The sequence below is a fragment of the Strongylocentrotus purpuratus genome, unplaced genomic scaffold (assembly GCF_000002235.5).
Source record: "Strongylocentrotus purpuratus isolate Spur 01 unplaced genomic scaffold, Spur_5.0 spur5_scaffold_4, whole genome shotgun sequence".
Lineage (NCBI taxonomy): Eukaryota > Metazoa > Echinodermata > Echinoidea > Camarodonta > Strongylocentrotidae > Strongylocentrotus > Strongylocentrotus purpuratus.
In genome coordinates, this window is record NW_022145610.1 from 24,392,694 (window position 1) to 24,411,648 (window position 18,955).

Sequence of the window (18,955 nt, forward strand, 5' to 3'; positions counted from 1 at the left end):
ATATAATACGCTTAATTTCGGATTCCAGTTAATACAAAACCAGGGAATATTTATCCTATGTTCTTTAATTTTGTCTGTTCATTGGATGTTGCAAAATTACAAGACAATGCCGATAATGGGTCACAAAAAGGCACAAAAGGAAAGATCAATGTTTGAAAATAATTCCAGATTAATGTTAATTAGTTTGAGCTGAAAATGATGTAAATTGAAGGGAACTACAATTTTATCTATCATAATCTTTCAGTATCATCTGTTGTTATTTTTTACTTTTTTTAGATATATATTTGTAATACTTTGCATAGGCCTATAACTGCAAACGTCAAGAGGAAATGTATCTGTGCTTTGAGCTGGTCTGCCGGGGATGGGACAAAACTAGCTTCTTTATCATTGTCTACGACTTTTGTGATCATCATTAAAAAACGAGCCACTTGTTATTGAATTGATTCGATATTACCCCAAGTTGTTAAATTTATTATTAGTTATGATTTGTGATGAAAATTAGAATTATAAAGTAACTCGAGAAAATAAAGCCCCTCCCCCCCCCCCCCCCCCCCCCCCCCTGCTCTCTCAACTCTGCCATCGCATCTGGCGCCATCTCATGTTCAAAGATGGAAGAAAAAAAAACTATACATACGCGTGAAAATTGAGATATAATGTAGTCCTTACTTAACTTGTACATTTTGAAATTTCTACACCATTTTATAACCTTTTTGGAATCGTTATTAAATAAAAATCAATAACTGTAAATATTTATCAATGCACTCGGATTAAAAAAAAAAAAAAATCAAAGTTTGATCTCTACAGCGATAAATCATATCAATGCGCGTCTTACTATTTCTCTTTCCCAGTCCCACATACAGAAGTAAGGTACATGTGGACAACCTCTTAACAAATATTTGTAAAATTAGGGATTCTCTCCTGCAAAACTAATTTTAGTGATAAAGTATGATTAATATATAAGTGATGATTGTAATAGAGTAAAATAATTAGGGATAATTGTTTGTATATGTGGTCCAAAAGGGTGTTGTTTTTGCTAACGAATGGTGATTGAGTGACGGGCCGAACCGTGTCCGCGTCCGTGCATTGACAATGCAATGTAGATCTACGTGTATAATATGTATGGCCAAAATTACATGAGTGATTTTCGTACAGTGACCGTGGTCTTTCAACTGCACGATCACGAGCGACACGGCTCTAGATTCTACATCTACACAAAAAGTTCAAATGAAACCCAGTTTAATTCAATATGGTTAAAGGTGTCTCCTCTCAATTTTTACAAATCCATGAGATTACAGACAAAGACTCGAAGTAGCCCATGGATTCTGCAGATTTTGTGCAATGCCAATGATGGCAGATGCGATGTCTGATGACGTGAAAATTAAATGACGGTGAAATCTGAAAAGTGATGGTGATCGAAATTGAATGATAACTTCAACAAAGCTCAAGCATGAATCGTGATCATGTTAGAAGCAGTGACCGGGAATTACAGGCCAACGCCTTCTACCCGTACTTGATGATGATGATGATGATGATGATGATGATGATGATGTTGAGGAGTGTTTGGAAAAGGGTTTCTAGCTGTTTCAGTCAAATGAATTATTTCACCCTTGTTCATTCAAACTCCATGGAGGCCTAGATCTAGGCCTAGATCTACACTATTTTTGGACTAGGGTCTAAGTTATCTATCATTATGCATGTGAATTTGTGAAATTTTCATTCACATCACAGGGGCATCACAAGGAAGGGAGGGGGGGGGGGGGTGATGACATCCTATTACAAATTTTGTGTCTGCTGTAGGCCTAATTGAACATTGTATGATTGATTTTTTTTATTGAGCCTTTTAAGTTCTATGGAAGTTGTAGATCTCATAAATTGTCAATTTTATTGAACACCTTTCTTGTTGGTGCTTGTGAAAATATGGAATATCTGTCTGTCTCTGTACAAAGCTTGCTCCCAGTGCTACTCCCAACAATCATGTAAAAAACAAATTTTTCTCTATAGATGTCTGTTCAGATGAAACAAAAATTGTCCCAGTTAAAAATTTGGTTTTTGATGTAGAATTCAGCGAACAGCATGCCATGCATTTGAAGTTTTAGCACTGTTCATTCATAGACAAGGTTACTGAGCATGACTTATAATTTGGTTTCTTTCTTTCTTTTATCAAAGGACAAAATGGCGTCTGCAGATCTCCAGTGGCTTATCATCCGTAACAACTCCTGCTTCTTGAAGCATGGGGGCGGAGTCACCATGAGCACAGTAAGTTTTCTTTTCTGTAACCATGTCGAAAGAACATATGCCAGATTAGGACCATCACAAACAAATTCTTGAGTCAAATAATGATTGTAGGGCATCTAACATACTCCATACTTTGTTATTTTCTAATGAGAATAAGATTGAACAGTGACATGTTAATATTGCTACATTATTGAAATTGTTGCTGTGTTTAATTCATATTTATATTCAATCTTTCTATGATGTTCTTTTTTTCATTGTGTGTACGTAGGAGCCCAACAACTTGAAGAACAGGAATTCCTTCAAGTACAATGGTCTTATCCACAAGAAGGTAGGAAATTTCTGCAATTATTCACCAATTCATGAAAACTTTCACTTTTCCTTAAAAGAGTTTTATTCTCTTTTCAGTAAATTCATTACTGTCGCAGCTCCTGGCAGCTTTTGGTGGTGCTTACCTAGTGCTTAGTATCAAGGAAATGGCTGTATTCATGTTCAAAGGGGGGGGGGGGGTGGTAATGATGCAAATAGTTCAAACAATTCATTATTATTTCTTTTAAAAATCCATTGTGCATCACAAGAGCACATAACATATTGGACCGAATTCACAAAAGAGGTTTAACCCTTACTGTACTGGGGGGGGGGGGGGGGGGGGGGGGGGGGGGGGGCCTGGGAGGCCCCCCCTCGACATTTTCGGAGTTTGCGCCGCAACCGCTTGGAATTTTGAATTGTCGTTTCATGACTTTTTTCCCTCAAGTCTCACGCACATTTTGATATCATTTTCGTCGAAATCGGATATACCTGTAAGGTGTTACATAACAATTAGTATGCGCATGTCATCAAAAAAAAAAAAAAAAAAAAAAAATTGCATCAAAATTTGCATAAATTATCATTATTAATTACATTAAATTAACTTTTTTGAGTTAAAAAAGAAGTTTGATATGAATAATGAGTTTCAACATTCAAAAAGTGGAGTTTGAAACGTTTTCTGTAAAATGCATAAAATTAGCATTTTTGCATAATTAATTAGGCTAACGACAAAAATTTGCATATTCGGAAAAAACTAATTATACCATCTTGTTCCTTACGTAAATATCTACAAACGTGCAAATTTTCGTGTTCATCGGACAATCGACGGCCGAGATCATAGGGGGGGGGCCTGGGAGGCCCCCCCCCCCCAGTCAGTGGGTGCTCAAAATAGCCCAGTACAGTAAGGGTTAAATTCATGTTTTAAACCCTTATTTACATAACCCATGGTTTAAAATTAGCGCAGAATAAGCGTACCTTGCGCGCGTCTAATATTGGACCTCTGACTGTGTCGCGCTAATTTTAGACCATGGGTTATGTAAATGAAGATTTAAACCATGGGTCAAATTTAAACCAGATTTCTGGTAGTTATTTCTCAACAATCTAACCATGAACTCGTAAATTATTTTCCATCTCTAGGCTGTAGGAGTCGAGGCTGCAGCTGACGGCAAGGGTGTTGTTCTAGTCACCAAGAAGATCAAGGGAAGTAAGTTGAAAAAAATGATTACAAAGTTTTCTCTCCACCCAGGATTAAGCACTAGGCAGAAGGTACATTCACCATGCAAGAATTGAATATTTGTTGAAATGTGTGTCTCTACCCAGGTGTAGACACTGTGCAAGACACTTTCCTTCATATGGATGTGTTGTTCATCGGGTGCTTATGATAAAGCTGGCATTGTATTGGTCATTTTGATGCGGGTGTTTCGTTATGTTTTTTTTCTTCTAATGTGAAATAGAATTATGATATGCCATCCTTCAATTGTTTGGTATTGGTGAGATTATGAAAATATCACCATTTCGAACAGTAAGATGTGCTTAGTCCACCATAATTAATTATCTGAGCTTGGAACCTGCAAACATAATGCTAATGACTGACAATGTGTATTTTTAGGATAAATTTATTTGTCCTTGTTTTTGCAAATAGAGTCATGAGTGTGACTTCCATGTTGTTAAGTACCTTCATCACTCTTCCCTTTCCCTAACTTAATCCACTTTAGAGCTGTCAAGTGATCTTTTGAAATGTTGATAACTTAAATATTTTGATCTGGATGATGGAGATATGCCTAATAGTTATTAAGTGTGAATTTTTATACCTGTTCTAATTTTGTTGTTTCTTTGTAGCCATGAACAAGCCAGCCAAGACCTTCAACCGCGTTGAGATGAAGAAGGATTCTCGCCGTACCCTTACAGCTATCCGCCGTACCCTAAAGAAGGGATACCGAAAGGACCTAAAGATGGTAAGATATAGGCATCCCACTTCCTTCCTCTTCCTTTTGTTTGGATGTTAAAGCCTGTCTGCAGTACTTTGGGCTTATTGCGCCCTCTATTTAGCAAACAATGCCTAATCGGTGACCATTGGTCCCCCATGGTCCCCTTTTTCTTATGTTAATTGAGAGCTGATTTGATGAGATAATCACATGTCGGTGTCCATGCAGGGAGGTCTAATCCCTCCTGGCCAAATTGGTGCAGATAGGCTTTAATAGATATTAGAACTGATTGATGGATTACCATCAAAATTAGGACCTGTATGTATCTTGCAAAGCCAATGAACTGATTAGATTTTGGGATCATGAGGTCAAAGATCAAAGGATCATACATTTAAATGAAAAAAAGGCTTGTAATCAAGATATTCTTAGAACCTGTTAATGGATTACAACCAAATTTGGATTTTAAAAATTGCTTCTGTTTTGGTTTGTAAAATCGCTCTATGGCGGAGGCATCATTTTCATAATTCATTGAGTATTCCATCTATATTAAAATACACATTTGCTAGATAGTGTGATTTAGAGACATAAGGATGACTTTCTTTGACTGATTTATTCATGAGGAATATTTGAATACCTCTAAGAAGTTCTGAATGTCTGATCATATATGTTGGCTGTAAAATGTGATTGAAGATGCTAATTAACAAATATTATTTTTTAATAGAAATAACCATTTATACAGTTGCTATTTATACAGTTAGTTTACTGATATACATACAAGACCAGAGTTTTATTTGTAAGCTCTACGGTGGAAGCATCATTTTCAACTGCAAGCAGTATACGATCCGTCTAGTTACCACAAGAACCATGTAATTAGCAAAATTACATGTCATAATTCAATTACACCAATACATTACCTAGCTTGAAAATTTTGCAAATCCTAACCAATAACGAATTTACAGAAATGTCTGGTTTTACAAATTGTTTTACCATATGTACACAACCATCATAATTGATAATACTGCTTACTAGTGTATGCTACTCTCAGCAAGTGGTGTTATTCTGCTGACATTTGACATTGTCCAAACAACCATTGACCTCGGGCGATATTTGCTCTAGGGTCAATTTCTATTGCAAGTTGAATTCCTAACTTAAACGCTGGGCTCAAAGTAACACCATAATATTCCAACCTATCTGCTCTTTTTTTTTTTCAAGTAGGTAGAGTGCAAATGTTGAATGATCTGTTGGTTTCTTATTTATTACAAAATCCCACACAAGCCATTTCATGTTACTGTGATAACACTGATAACTCAACTTATTTCATTTCATTTCATTTCTTTATTATGTCCATAGAGGATAATTGTTCATATTTACATTTACAATCTGGCTTCACAGTAATTTCAAAGGAACAACATATAATTGACAATCATAGGTACTTAATTAAATACATATGAATTGTAAACACATACTTCATGTTTGTCTGAATTTTGTTCAACCTCGTTTCTGATTTAGTCTCAAGGCCCTGTTTTATATTATTATATTGATTTCACAACTTGTGTCTTCTTATCATTCAGGCTGCCCTGAGGAGAGCTAGCGCCATCATCAGGAGTCAGAAGCCCATCACATCGGTCCAGAAGAAGCGCCCCACCAAGGCCAGGCGCACATAGACCACCACCATGATGCCATCTCCCTTCCCCGTTAGACCCAGGACTGGTTATTCTGTTAGACGTTTACCATCGCGTCACACACTGTATGGCTGTTATAAATAAATGACATTCATTAGTGCAACCAATAAGAAGATGTCGCTTGTATTCTGTTATCAGAGTAGATTGTATTTGTTATCAGAGTGGATTGCGCTATCTGAGTAGAATGTTGTTGGGTAAACATGAAAGGTGAAGGCACTTTGTTGGTCGAGGTCAGAGTCATGTATGGTAGAAATTGAGGTTCCTCCTAACCCTCTTCTTTTAGAAGCCATTAATACTGGTTTAAAACGATTGCAATCATTGCTTCCCATCACCCTCATGCTCATAGATATGCGGTAAACCGTCCCAGTATTCTGACTAAAAAAAATGGCAACTGCGTGCAACAAAGGTCTTGATGTATACATGTATTTACTTACCTCTGTGTTGTAAGATACAGAAGTGTGATGCATATTACACTGGTTTACTGCTGCATTTGTGAGCAAGGCTTTACTGTTGAACTATTTTGTCACATAACAACTAATTTGTAGGAACAAATGCTAACTCAATGATATACCTATAACAACAGGATGTGTGAACTATTGGTATAAATTTAACCCACGAGGTCAACTTTTGTTGTAGGAAAGCGAGCAAAAATGATAGTTTACATGGTTATGTCCACTGATGGCTATTAATTTCCACCAATCATTTTGCCTCTACCAGCATAAATGTGCTTGTTTACTGTACATAATCGTAATCGTGATTTACATGTAGGTGATGATGTTGATAGAGAGTAGAGATATGTGACTGATTGATTGATTGGTACTACCAAATGCTGTTTGTCGAATGTGAAGAAGAGACTGGGCAAGTCTGTATTAATTTAAGGAGGGCGAGAGAGAGAGAAGGGGGGGGGGGGCCGTGGGAGGGAGAGAGAGAGAGAATTGGGTGTCGAGGCATTGGTCCATTTTGAGAGGGAATTGAAGAGTGTTTAAGTGTTGAGGGGAAAGACGGGAGAAAGTGGCAAGGAGTGATGATCTGGCCAAGGCCTTCTGGTAGAGGAAGTTTGTGATGATGAAATGATGGATACAAAGTAAAATAGCCCCACCCTCCTCTCTACAATATCTCCCTCTATTCCTCTGTACTACTGTACCTCTCTATGCTCTCTTCTTTCTATCTCTCTCTCTCTCTCTCTCTCCTCCAACACTCTCTTCATCCCGCCGTCTATCCACTTTCTCCCTTTATGCACTGTATGTGTAGGAACATTTTCGCATAATTTGTCGGCCACTTTGGTCCGACATTTTCACATAATTTGTAGTTTGGGAGGATGAAATGATGGATACAAAGTAAAATACCCCCACCCTCCTCTCTACAATATCTCCCTCTATTCCTCTGTACGACTGTACCTCTCTACGCCCTCTCTCTGTCTACTCTCTCTCTTTTCTCTCCCCCATCTCTCTATCTCTCTCTCTCATCTCTCTCCCTCCACCAATCTCTCTCTCTCTCTCTCTCCCTCCCTCCAACACTCTCTTTTCCTTCCAGTGTATCTACCTCTTCTCCCTGAAAGGAATGTATTCGTAGGAAAGTTTTTGGATAGTTTGAAGCCCCCTTTGGTCCAATGCCCCCCCCCCCCCAACCCCAATAAAGGTGTCTACTAGCAATGATTCCCTTCATGGCCTCGCTATATAAACACAGCCTTGAACTTTTCGCTCACGTGCTGTGGCGGCCTGCAGAATGACTCAATTATCAAGTTTACCCGGTAGTAATTTCCTTCTTTACTGATCAAAGGTCACTCTCGTATACATACAATGATCCATGCATGCACCATTAAAAGTTCCACGGAGATCATGACTGCATATACATGAAAACATTGGATACCCTTGCTTTGGATTTGGTTCAATCTATGCGACGTGTACTAGCTACATTATGCGTTGAGGTATACCCTCCGTATTTGAGTCAATATTCTTGAGGAAAGGAGCTCTTGTTGTAATAACCAGGACAATAAATGCATTTTTTTATAGTGTTGATAAGGCACATTCTACCTATTATTAATAAGGTACTGATCGATCGTATAGTTCAGGTCCCTAGATATAGATCCGGGCCTTGGTTGAACTGTGCTCAATATTGCATGAAGTATACAGACACTTTATCTGGAATAGAAGTATCTAAACCTTGGGAGATCGAAGATGGCTGAATCGTCTGATGAAGGAGACTCGAGCAGAACTCGTACCATCTTGTGGTGCATGCCCCGTTCAGTCTCAACTGCTCTCACGAAGTGTATTAGTTTCATTCCAGACACGCAGGTGTGGTTCGAACCTTACTGTTACTCCTACCTCGCAAGGCGGGAAATACAAAGTCGTCTGCGCGTCGACTTGCCAACGAGTTACCATGGCAACGAACATATGTTTCGTCAGGCAGCTAGTTTCATGAACGAAGCAACTGGCTGCAAATCATTCAAAGCTGAATGTCTGTCGTGAGTAAACTTTGAGTTATCATAATGCTTTCTAATAATTGTAGATGGGTAATTTCTGACAGGATTGGAATGTTGAGAATTTGAGATGTTATAACAATATCAATACAGTAATACCAATACAGTACGCCTAATTTATATATTTTATACTTTTATTTACATTTCGCATGCACAGTAGGCCAATATCACACGAATAACCCTATATTTCACCATGTATAACCTTCTATTTAATACAATTAATTTCGACGTCTTTTCAAAGAATTAATTATGTAATGTGACACTTTTAGTATATTTCATATCATGTTCTCATTTTGTCAATTATGTGAATTCTTTTTTTGTGAAATATGAAACAAATAAATTTGAACTTCAAACTTAAGTTTTTGAGCTCAGGGCGGCTACGTACGATCATAACGTTTAAGTTCACATGTTTCCGCCTTAAACTCTTCAAACTCCTCTGTTTCCACAGGTATGACGAAGTGAAGCAAGCACTTGAAAGCTCGACGAGCAAGCATGTCTTTGTTAAAGATGCGGCATTCAGCATTAGCGAGAAAGAGCATCCATTCATACCGACTGGATACAAGCACACTTTTATTATCCGTCATCCTCTGCGCTCCTTCTACTCTCAAAGAAAAATGATGTTCGAGCACCTCTCCAAGCTCGGCCTCTTATCGGGTGAAGCTGCCGACGAGTCGACCTACGACGTCGAGCGACACAACCACTACATGACCCCCGGTCTTTTCATCAAGGACGTCTACGACCTCTGGAAGTATATTCGGGAGAATGTGGATAGCGACCCGATCGTGATGGACGGTGACGATCTGCTCGCGAATCCTTCCGAAATGCTACCGAAGTACTGCCGAGCTGTTGGACTACCTTACGAAGAATCCCGATTGAAGTGGGATGCTTCGCTGGAGGTGGTGAAGAAGTGGAAATTGCCCGCCGATGACCTGGTGGAGAATATTGTAGCGTGGTATGGAACTGCGACCAGAAGTAGTGAATTTAAACCGGCCAATAGGATGCCTTCTCGTGATGAAGTCACTCATGACGTCATCAGATGTACTGACCAAGTTTTGCCATTTTATAAAGAGATGTATGAACATAGAATGAAAGTCTAAACATTAATTGTTCTCATTCTATGAAACCTCAGGGGTTGGGTGAACTTGTGGAAAAGTGTACAACTTACTCATTTGCAGCAAGCCGCGAGATACATGTTTTTTGTTTTGGCCTTTTAGTTATTTTCAGGAGTTTTCATCTCGGGTCGATTCGGGTGCTGGAACTAGCTCTCTGTCTGCCGGATGTCTTTTATCAAACACCAATACTTTAACCCAACACCAAGACTTTAACAGTTATAAGCCAAAGCCATACATGACCATGAATTTGTGAGAGGTGCTCACTTTGTCCTCATTTAAAACCATACACTGAGTTAAAATATAGAAAAGTATAACCACTCCCAAAGTGCATGGAGGACATTCAGTGTTCTCGTTTGCACCTATAGCTATGAAGAGAATATATTTTTCCTCCGATAATCATGTGCAGATATAAGTAAAGTTCCACTAACAGATTGTAAATCCATTTTCACCCATCGTCTTCTGAACATTCAAACCTCATTTAAAATAATGCATTTTAGCATGCTTATCAATTATCTATATTGTTTCCATGTATCTTTCACATTTTCATTCATTATTATATCATGTAATTATGTTTTTAAAACAAAATATCCATGTGAAGAAATTGTCCTAATAAATACATCCTAATTTTAGATATTTTTGGGGTATTTACTCAACATTATTTGCAGAGTGGGGTGGCCTCTTTCCTCTGGACCCGCCTATGCCAAAAAAATGGTCCGTCGCCAGTCTCTTCCCTTCCACTCCCCATTTAGGGGCGCCTGACGACATACAGGCGGCAGCTAGCTGACGGAGAGAGAGAGAGAGAGAGAGAGAGAGAGAGAGAGAGAGAGAGAGAGATATAGGGGGAATGGGGGGGGGGGGGGCACATTTAGCAATTTGCTGACGACCGATATCACCTATTCCTCCACTTTTCCGCCACACGCCCTTACGTGACTGGCTCCAAAGAAGCTGCCCCGGTAGACATTTTGAATTCCTGGGAACCAATTTTGATTGATTTAGAGTTTCTCCTATAGCTGAGATGACTCTTATCCGAAAACGTCCCAGTATCAATAATTATAGTTCCGTACGTCCACATCTCCATCCCGCTTCGATTCTCACCACAGCGAGAGATAGACAAGAGAGAGAGAGAGAGGGAGAGAGAGAGAGAGAGAGAGAGAGAGAAAGAGAGAGAAAGAGAGGGAGAGGGAGAGTAGAGGAGGGAAGGGGAGGGGGTGGGGTAAAGAATATTTATTTATGTCCACTCATCTCTCGAATTTCTCGACAATTCTTGGTTTGTCCATCAGTCTCTCTGCCCCCCCCCCCTCTCTCTCTCTCCCTCCCTCCCCCTCCCTCCCTCCCCTCCCCCTCCCTCTCTCCCTCTACCCTCTCTATAATAGCTCTTGTCCGCTTATCTCATTATGCCCAATCGTTTTCCCTATCTCCGCCACTCTCTGGCTTATGTCTGCCCTTCACATTCGATGTATCCATTGCCTCTGCTCGTTTTCATCTTGATTTATGACAAATTTCATTCTTGCAAGATGTCTTTAATCCTGACACCTGTGCATCCCCCTCTCAAAAAGGAAAAAAAAAAGTCTTCCGGGTTGAAAAAAAAATAAAAAGAAAGAAAGAAGAGAGGCGCCACCACGCCGTGGACCGCAGGAAGAGAGAAAAACAAATCTTGAATAGAGAGATTAATTAAAGAAAACTTTAGGGGTACTTGCAACAATTAAAACATTAATGCTTAATTCGGTTCGGTCCAAAAGAAATTCTCCATCCAAAAACAATTACAAAAAATGTAGGGCATTTCCAGGATATCTCTTAATAATTGTTGGTGGGCGTGGGGAGGGGCGAGCTGATGCCTCTTGTCCAAATATAGATTTCCAATTCTGCAATGAAGAATGACACTTTCAATAAAAGAAATATATTCAGGCATGCACGCCAATATTTTGTCTCTTATTAAAGGTCTTTTCATTCTTTCATGATTGAATTGTGCTTAACAACCCTATTAGGATGTTTTTTCCCTCACAATTAAGCGACCTCACAAATCTTAAAACAATGTTTGCTCACTCGCAAATGAACATTCAGACCACTACACGCAACTGCAAAATCATGATGGGACAGTTAAGGTTCTTTAGACCATGAAATAATTTGACGTTTTATATCTTTAATTTTGTTCAGTATAATTATAATTGACAATCTCTACTAACTTAACCGAAAAACCTATTCCTATTAAAGTATTGCGATTAACCTTCTGATACCCAATTTAGTTTGTTCTCTGGCAGTAGCTGTTTTTTGCAGGCTCTATTTTCCCAATCCATATCACATGAGTTCTTGTAATATTGATCTTAAGGCTCAATCAGTATCTTGGACCATGTAGAGAGAGAAACATATACACAAAATTGTTTGCCTCTAGGTTTTCCTTTGTAGGTGCCTATATATTGTTTCGAGAAGTGCCCCCTCTTTTTTTTTTGGTGCCCCCCACTCAACCGCCCCTGAGGACAATAACAGACCTGCCAACCTCTGGAGTTCAAAAACTGTATTCTTTAGTGTCAAAAGTTGTATTTTACTGACAAAAGTTGTATTCTTGAAAATAAACACGGATTGTTACTCGGATCAATGCCTCTTACAGTTTATACCTACAGGAAGAATTTTTTTTATTGATCATTGGTTGAATATGCATATTTCGCCACGACTGGTGTGTTCGATGAACCAATAAACATCCCCAAATTGCCGATGTGAGATGCTTGTAGGATACTTTACAGGACAGAATGGACATTTTGCCATTGAAAATGGCGGACGCACACACAAAATGTTAATTTTTTTTTTTTTTTTTTTTTTTTTTTTTGGGGGGGGGGGGGGGGGGGGGGGAATTGTATTTTATTAAGGAAAATCGCACTGTCGTATTCGCTTCTAAAAATCGTACTAATTACGACTAAATCGTACTGGTTGGCAGGTCTGCAATAATCGGGTAAGTGTAATCGGGTACGGTACCCGGATACCGGATATCCCTATCAATCCTCTGCTCTAGCTCTGCTCTGCTGACGTGTGGATAAAGCCGAACATTTTAGGTGATAATTTCTTTATTATTGCTTTGATTTTCTATTTGGTGAGGTATAACAATTATTATAAGTACCAGTATGTGTTTCAATGCTTTGTGTATGATTTGTGTGAATGTGAGCATTTAAAAATGGGATTAATGTCGAAGCGACTTTGTTTCGTGTGTCCATATGTTGAATCCTGTGTAATCTTTACTTTGTTCCTCGTCCGAGTAGCCTACTGACTGTTGCACAAAACGAAAGTCAAACAAAGTAAGACAGAGAAAAGTAAAACCACAGGAAACTTACGTATTCTTAATCTTACTTGTCTTTATCATAAGTTGTAGAAGTTTGATTTCATTAGAGAATAACTCTGTAAATGTTAGGTTGAATTTTGGTTGTGAAAAGCGAAAATAAATAACTTTTTATTTGTTTAAATAATTGTAGACCCTACACTGTCACATTTCCATTCAATGATTCAAGAAATCAAGGACAAGGTTATTGAAAATAGCTTCAAATTAAACGTTAGATTTGGCACCTAGGGCTAGGTTATATTTTTGTTTTTTATAAGCTCTGCTACAGCTTTTCTTTGTAGATCATATATGAGGAAAGATATTGAAATTTTCATTTTCAACTTGGAAACCCCAATTTTTTAAAAAGCATTTTCTTCTGCATTTTCCTGGTTCTAGAAGACTAGATCTATTAATTATATCTAAGTAACTTCTTTTTTTGTGTGTGCATGAATCGACAAGGGCAGTAACAACTGCAAGGCTGCAAATTTATGTATGATCTCAATTCCCTGAATTGAACTGGGTTAAACATGCTGATCTGAGTGGAATTTAAAAAATAATTGAGAGAGAGAGTAAAAAAAGTCTGTTGGTCGACGTTTTTGTGAGATCGTTTATCCTGTATTTCATCCAAGACTAAGACAACAATCTAAACCTTGAGCTGCACTGTCCTGTCCAAAATTGAGAATCCTTCAAATTGAATTATTGAATAAAATTGCTAAAAAATAAAAGCAACAGCAAAAAGAAGGGAAAACAAATATGAAAGAAACAGGGAAGGGTGTCTATGAAAGATCCATCTTTCACAAATTTTAATCTTCTCTTATAGATCTTCTTGGAACAGAAATCTTGGTGCTGGTCCTGAGAGAGCGTCCGTAAGAGGGACCTCTCCCCACCATCATGGTGGACCTGTGGTATCTCCTAGCACTCTTCCTGGTTCTTATTGTACAGGTAAGTAACTCTTATATAATATTGTATCTCTAGAATTCAGTTTTGACAGAGTCGGAATAGGCTGTTCAAGTGCATGAAGGGAGAAAAGGGACAAGGTAGTCTCTGGAAAGAAATGAGAGAGAGAGAGAGAGAGAGAGAGAGAGAGAGAGAGAGAGAGAGAGAGAGAGAAGAAAGGAAAAAGGGGGAAAGGAAGCTATATAACATGCAGGTAACAATAACAAACTGTCCAGTTTGGGGGATTAGTACAGATACAGTTTAAAAAATTAAACATTGACATATATAACATTTTTAAGATATGGGACTTAGATAAAGGAAACATACATGTTCTTGTAAATTAAATAAAAGTTGAAAGTATTTAGGAGGATATAAACAATGGGTAACATAATGTGTTAAGGTGTTTCCTTCTGTAAATATATATTTTTTAAGTATCGCTACATCTGCTGTCCAATAAACATCTTGCAATGCTCTGACTGTCATTGTGGCATAAAATTGAATAATGATTGGGACAACATATTTATGGGCCCTTCCAGTTTAAGAGGTTGCCTTTATGAGAAGACAAACAAAGCAAAGCAGTATGGAGAATATAATTTTTCAATTGTTATTCTTCCCTTGCAGGTAGCCAGGAGTGCCGGGAGCCTAGAGAAGCTATCGTCAGAGTTATGCCTCACCCAAGGATTCTCTTCCAACCTTCTGTGTAGTGCGTGTGGTAATTTAGGTGAATTCAAACTGAATGAGCTGGAAGGAACGTGTCGGCAGTGCTGCCAAGATGACGCTGAAGAAGATAACTTTACTGTAAGTTCAAGTTGTGCAAGTTCAGTGTCATTTCATTTCCTCTGAGTAAAAAGTTTTTCATGCACTTTTGTTTTTGATATGGTGGATTGAACAGGGCCAGACCTGACTAGCTACTATTTTTTGGTCTCTATTAATACTGAACAAACAGTTATTGTCTTGCAAATTGCAACGTATCTTGAACATTTTGGTAATGAATTAAAGAATACTTTGTAATAGAACAGCATGATAACAACTAAAGATATATTTCTTATTTACTCTTTGTCATTTTCACATTTGAAAGTCGAGTCTTTACTTTTAAGTTAACTTTCAGTGAAGTGAAGAAACAGATCAGGTCAGGTGCTTTCTGTTCATCATGTACTTGATGTATCTTTTCTCTTCTTTATTCTCTACCTTCCTCCCGACAGCCATTCCACCATGCTCATTTAGAAGTGTGCGGATGAAAATTGGGTCGGTTTCCACAGATCCAAGGTGAGTGTATTCTCCGTGTGTAGATACAGATGATTTCCATCATTCAAAGTTTTGTCTGTATCACCCTAGCACAAGTGCTTGAGGTTGATCATTAATTTCAGAAATAGAACGGTTTACTAACATATTCTAATTTTATGCATACTTTTTAAACAACGGTTGTTCTTGACAACCTGAAAGCTTGCCTGAGGCTTGCCCAACACAGCAACAAGTAATGTATACAGACTGAATTCCAAGCATTGTAGTAGTAATATAGTATAATAATAACTCATCACTAGTTCCCTAGGAAAGAAACATTATTAATTTGAATATGTTAGTAAACTGGTCTATTGAAAGAGAACAAGTAGTAGACTGTGGCAGTTGAAGGATGAAAATGTTTAAATTTGAGTAGATTGTCATTTTTAACACTGATTATTAATTGAGAGACGAAGTTCACATTTCATGTTGATGTAAACTTAGATATTAAGAACTTTATTCCATGTGCGTTTCATTTATTTTGGCAATAAGTAGTTTTAAGACTTCCACCTTATTCAGCAAGATACATGTATGTGATGTTAAAGTTTACCATTTTCATATAGGTTTATATTTATAGTATACCTAATTTGTTACATACATAAGTTTTTGTATGTATTGATGATATTCACATTTGTATAGCGCACATTACTATGTTTCTAAGCACTTTACATTGTAATTATCATTACCCTGGTCAATGGATTCAATTGCTAATCTGCACATGATAGCACACATGCTCTGGGGTATCGTCAATATTTTGTGTTCTTAAAGAGCTGGCATCAGTTACGATTGAATGTGTTCCTATTAACTTTTTTTTTAACTCTTTTCTTTTTGTGTTTATGTATTTGTATTTTGTCTTCTCAGCTTTTGTAAAGGGTGATAGGCCTAAAAAGTATCCAAACTTGAAAATCAAGGTAAGATAAACATGTATTCACATCTCTACTTAAGCAATAATTGCTACCTAAGCAGTTGAGTTTTCTTTTCTGAAATAATGACCCTAATGTAAATAAGTATATGTAGTTGTTTTACTCCTGTTAAAAAAAATTAAAAAAAGAGAAAAGGAAACCCTATCACCAATTCATCCCTTTCTCATTACAAGTTGATTGAAAGAAAAAGTCAATGTTATTTTCCTATCAACAAAATACAGAAAACACTATTATATTGCATTGTTTATGATAACTTGTGAACAGGTTAATGATTTGAAAATAAGTTCCGCTTTCTGTTTTCCTTTTTCTGCAGTATCTGCGAGGTGCGGATCCTGTTTTGAAGTTCTTGGATGAGAAGAACAAGGTCATCGAGACTCTAAGCATTGAGAAGTGGAACACCGACTCAGTTGACGAATTCCTTATGGAGAGACTTAAACCATCTCATTAAAGTTTTCACTTTTCCTCATTTCATTAATGATTTGAGGCAATAGAGAGATAAGTCAGTCACGTCAACACATTGCTTAACATTGCTATTTCTCTTTTCAAATAAAGTTCATTGAATTCATACTCCGGCACTGAATGGTGCATCCCATAATGTATGAGGAAGAAGCGAATGATTTAAAAAAAACTAGCCTTAAAACCCATTCATGCAGAGGATTACACATTTTTACAAGTAGAAAGAGAGAATATAATATCCAAATAAATCTTATAATATAGAATGAAATTCTGTTCTTGACGACCAAATAAATGTACAGAATAAACTCTTAAGAGGTGTAGTCTTCTAATTTTATATTAATGTATTTTTAATATTTTAAAAGCAATGTGTTGATGTTTTTCTGATTTCTGTGAAGATTAAATTGCCAGATATAGTTATGCTTCATTCAATACAACCAAACATTACCTCCTACAGTTTTATAAATAAGGAACCTTTTGTTAGCATTTGCTATTTAGCTGACCAAACCAGAAGTATTCAGTTGTTTGCAAAGTGCAGTCTTTCAGGGAACTTTGTGTTACCCAGAGGAATAATAAAAATAATATTTAGCTTTTATATAGCGCTTAATACAAATGTCTTTAAGCGCTTTCAAAATATACTATTTGTAATGATCATTAATAGGTGCATTCTTGAACTTAAATCGATTTATGAATGAATCTATTTCCCTTTTAATCATATTCCACCTTGTCTTATTCTATATTCATTGTTGTTTACTGATAACCAAGATTCTTGAATGAAGGATAACTATAGCAGACTCCATAGAGATTAAGCATAGTCTATGAAAGCAGATCAATAAACCAAATGGTGTGTTCTGTTGGATCCCAATGTATGCTTAATCTCATCTTCACACTCTCTTATGTATTATGTAACATGCTGTAAAACCAAAATATCTGCGAGATAGTTTCACCATTTTCATTCATAAGTTGTCCAGATTCTACAATGCCACATAATAGATTCACTACACTAAATTTAGCAATTCACATTTTTTTTGTGCCATTGTTACCAGTTTGCCAAGATTTTGTGTCGTGAAAGTTTTTGGTTACCGGTATACAGGTTGCAGGGCTCCTTACTAACTTTATGTCTGGACGTCATCGTTACATTTTTGTCAAACTCACAGGATGTACTTGTACTTTGTATCTCAATAGAACCAATTTTTGATATGGGAAGCCTTTTAAATCTTAGTCTATTGTTTGCCTATGAATACTCGTAGTGTTGAGCCCTGCAAAATTGCTTTTTTATTTGAACAAACTCAATCATGGGCAGTTTACAAATTGGTATGATGTCACAAAGGATATCACCTGTTTGGAGCCAGAAGGGCTTTATTTAGCTTATATCCTTTAAGACAGAGCTTACACCCTTGTTGCTCTGACCAGATGATATATCAATTGGTATAGAGATATATATTTATACATTTACCTTGTACTGGTTTTATGTGCATGTTCATTGTTTGATGTAAAAAAAAGTTTGTATGTTCGGGGAAGTTGTAGCTTTGAGTATCAATAAAATATTTGTAATTCATGTTCAGCAATTTTTTGTAATTTTGTGATTAATATCTTGGTGATCATGTCTCACTTATTAAATCAATCTGTTCTCAAGAATAAACTGTAAGGGATATTCAGTTAATTTATGTGCATCCGTTACCATACTACAGAAATACAAATATATAAGTATGTTAGGTCCATGTTGCACAGCTGACTAAATGCAATGGATAGTCTATTCAAACTTCATTAGTCATAGCAAGTTTAGTTACTGCCTGTAAGATGAAAAATTAATCCTCTTTTCCATGGTAGAATATTGTAATACACATGTATATAAAAATAATAAATATCTGCCTGCCTATTGTATGGAAAGTGGTTATTTGCCACATTTTTTCTTTATTCACTTATTGTTTTCCTCTGCTCACAACTCAATTTCTTTTCTTCTTTGGTCTTCCAATTCTTCTATCCCTCTTGACCACTTCCAACTCTCTTTATTCTGGTATGTTATACTTATAAAGCTAAGTTCTGGGCCCTGTTTCATAAAACTTCTCATCAATAACAAGTTACAATATCTCTAAGCTACTGCAATCGTGGCATTTGATTGGCCGAGATCAAATTTGTCATAGAAACTTGGTATTTTTCATTGAGAACAAGTTTTATGAAACGGGGGCCCAGGTCAAGCAACTAAATTGTGAAAGACACTATCTGGTATTGATTATGTAGAATTTGAGCATACTGTGAGTTTTGGAATCATTAGAAAATAAAGCAATGTACTTAGTCTTGCTGACAGTTGCGTTCAAGTTCAAT

The 18,955-nt window shown here is 37.1% G+C and overlaps 3 protein-coding genes and 1 non-coding gene across 6 annotated transcripts; all 4 read left to right on the plus strand.

Annotated features, from left to right (window-relative positions):
* The first annotated feature begins 819 nt into the window (after positions 1-819).
* LOC754209 (60S ribosomal protein L28-like) lies at positions 820-6,252 on the plus strand. 2 transcript variants are annotated; one of them, XM_030998118.1, is made up of 6 exons: positions 820-867; positions 2,167-2,256; positions 2,504-2,563; positions 3,676-3,742; positions 4,378-4,493; positions 6,035-6,252. In XM_030998118.1, exons 1-6 carry the CDS (start codon positions 820-822, stop codon positions 6,125-6,127), a joined length of 474 nt encoding a protein of 157 aa, XP_030853978.1. In that variant the 3' UTR covers positions 6,128-6,252. The 2 variants fall into 2 exon arrangements, with proteins under 2 accessions (XP_030853978.1, XP_030853979.1); XM_030998119.1 differs by having other exon boundaries at positions 841-862.
* Positions 5,048-5,117, plus strand: LOC115929400. Its single transcript, XR_004066476.1, has one exon. It is a non-coding gene; the product is annotated as a small nucleolar RNA SNORD61 (small nucleolar RNA).
* A 1,696-nt stretch (positions 6,253-7,948) lies between the features above and the next one.
* Positions 7,949-9,812, plus strand: LOC105444262. The gene is made up of 2 exons (XM_011678269.2): positions 7,949-8,609; positions 9,073-9,812. Exons 1-2 carry the CDS (start codon positions 8,323-8,325, stop codon positions 9,719-9,721), a joined length of 936 nt encoding a protein of 311 aa, XP_011676571.2. The 5' UTR covers positions 7,949-8,322; the 3' UTR covers positions 9,722-9,812.
* Positions 9,813-12,723: 2,911 nt separating this feature from the next.
* Positions 12,724-18,264, plus strand: LOC577158 (selenoprotein F). 2 transcript variants are annotated; one of them, XM_011678265.2, is made up of 6 exons: positions 12,724-12,780; positions 13,876-13,982; positions 14,598-14,774; positions 15,179-15,242; positions 16,116-16,165; positions 16,491-18,264. In XM_011678265.2, the coding sequence occupies exons 2-6, from the start codon at positions 13,932-13,934 to the stop codon at positions 16,623-16,625; spliced, it is 477 nt and encodes a 158-aa protein (XP_011676567.2). In that variant the 5' UTR covers positions 12,724-12,780; positions 13,876-13,931; the 3' UTR covers positions 16,626-18,264. The 2 variants fall into 2 exon arrangements, with proteins under 2 accessions (XP_011676567.2, XP_030853527.1); XM_030997667.1 differs by having other exon boundaries at positions 12,726-12,780; positions 13,861-13,982.
* Positions 18,265-18,955: the final 691 nt, after the last annotated feature.

Excerpts from the sequence above, each read along its gene's own strand:
- LOC754209 (XM_030998118.1), top strand. The coding sequence starts at position 820 with ATGCGCGTCTTACTATTTCTCTTTCCCAGTCCCACATACAGAAGTAAG. Across the intron at positions 2,564-3,675 it reads ATGGTCTTATCCACAAGAAG|GCTGTAGGAGTCGAGGCTGC; the intron begins GTAGGAAATTTC and ends TTCCATCTCTAG. Across the intron at positions 4,494-6,034 it reads ACCGAAAGGACCTAAAGATG|GCTGCCCTGAGGAGAGCTAG; the intron begins GTAAGATATAGG and ends CTTATCATTCAG.
- LOC105444262 (XM_011678269.2), top strand. The coding sequence starts at position 8,323 with ATGGCTGAATCGTCTGATGAAGGAGACTCGAGCAGAACTCGTACCATC. Across the intron at positions 8,610-9,072 it reads TTCAAAGCTGAATGTCTGTC|GTATGACGAAGTGAAGCAAG; the intron begins GTGAGTAAACTT and ends CTGTTTCCACAG.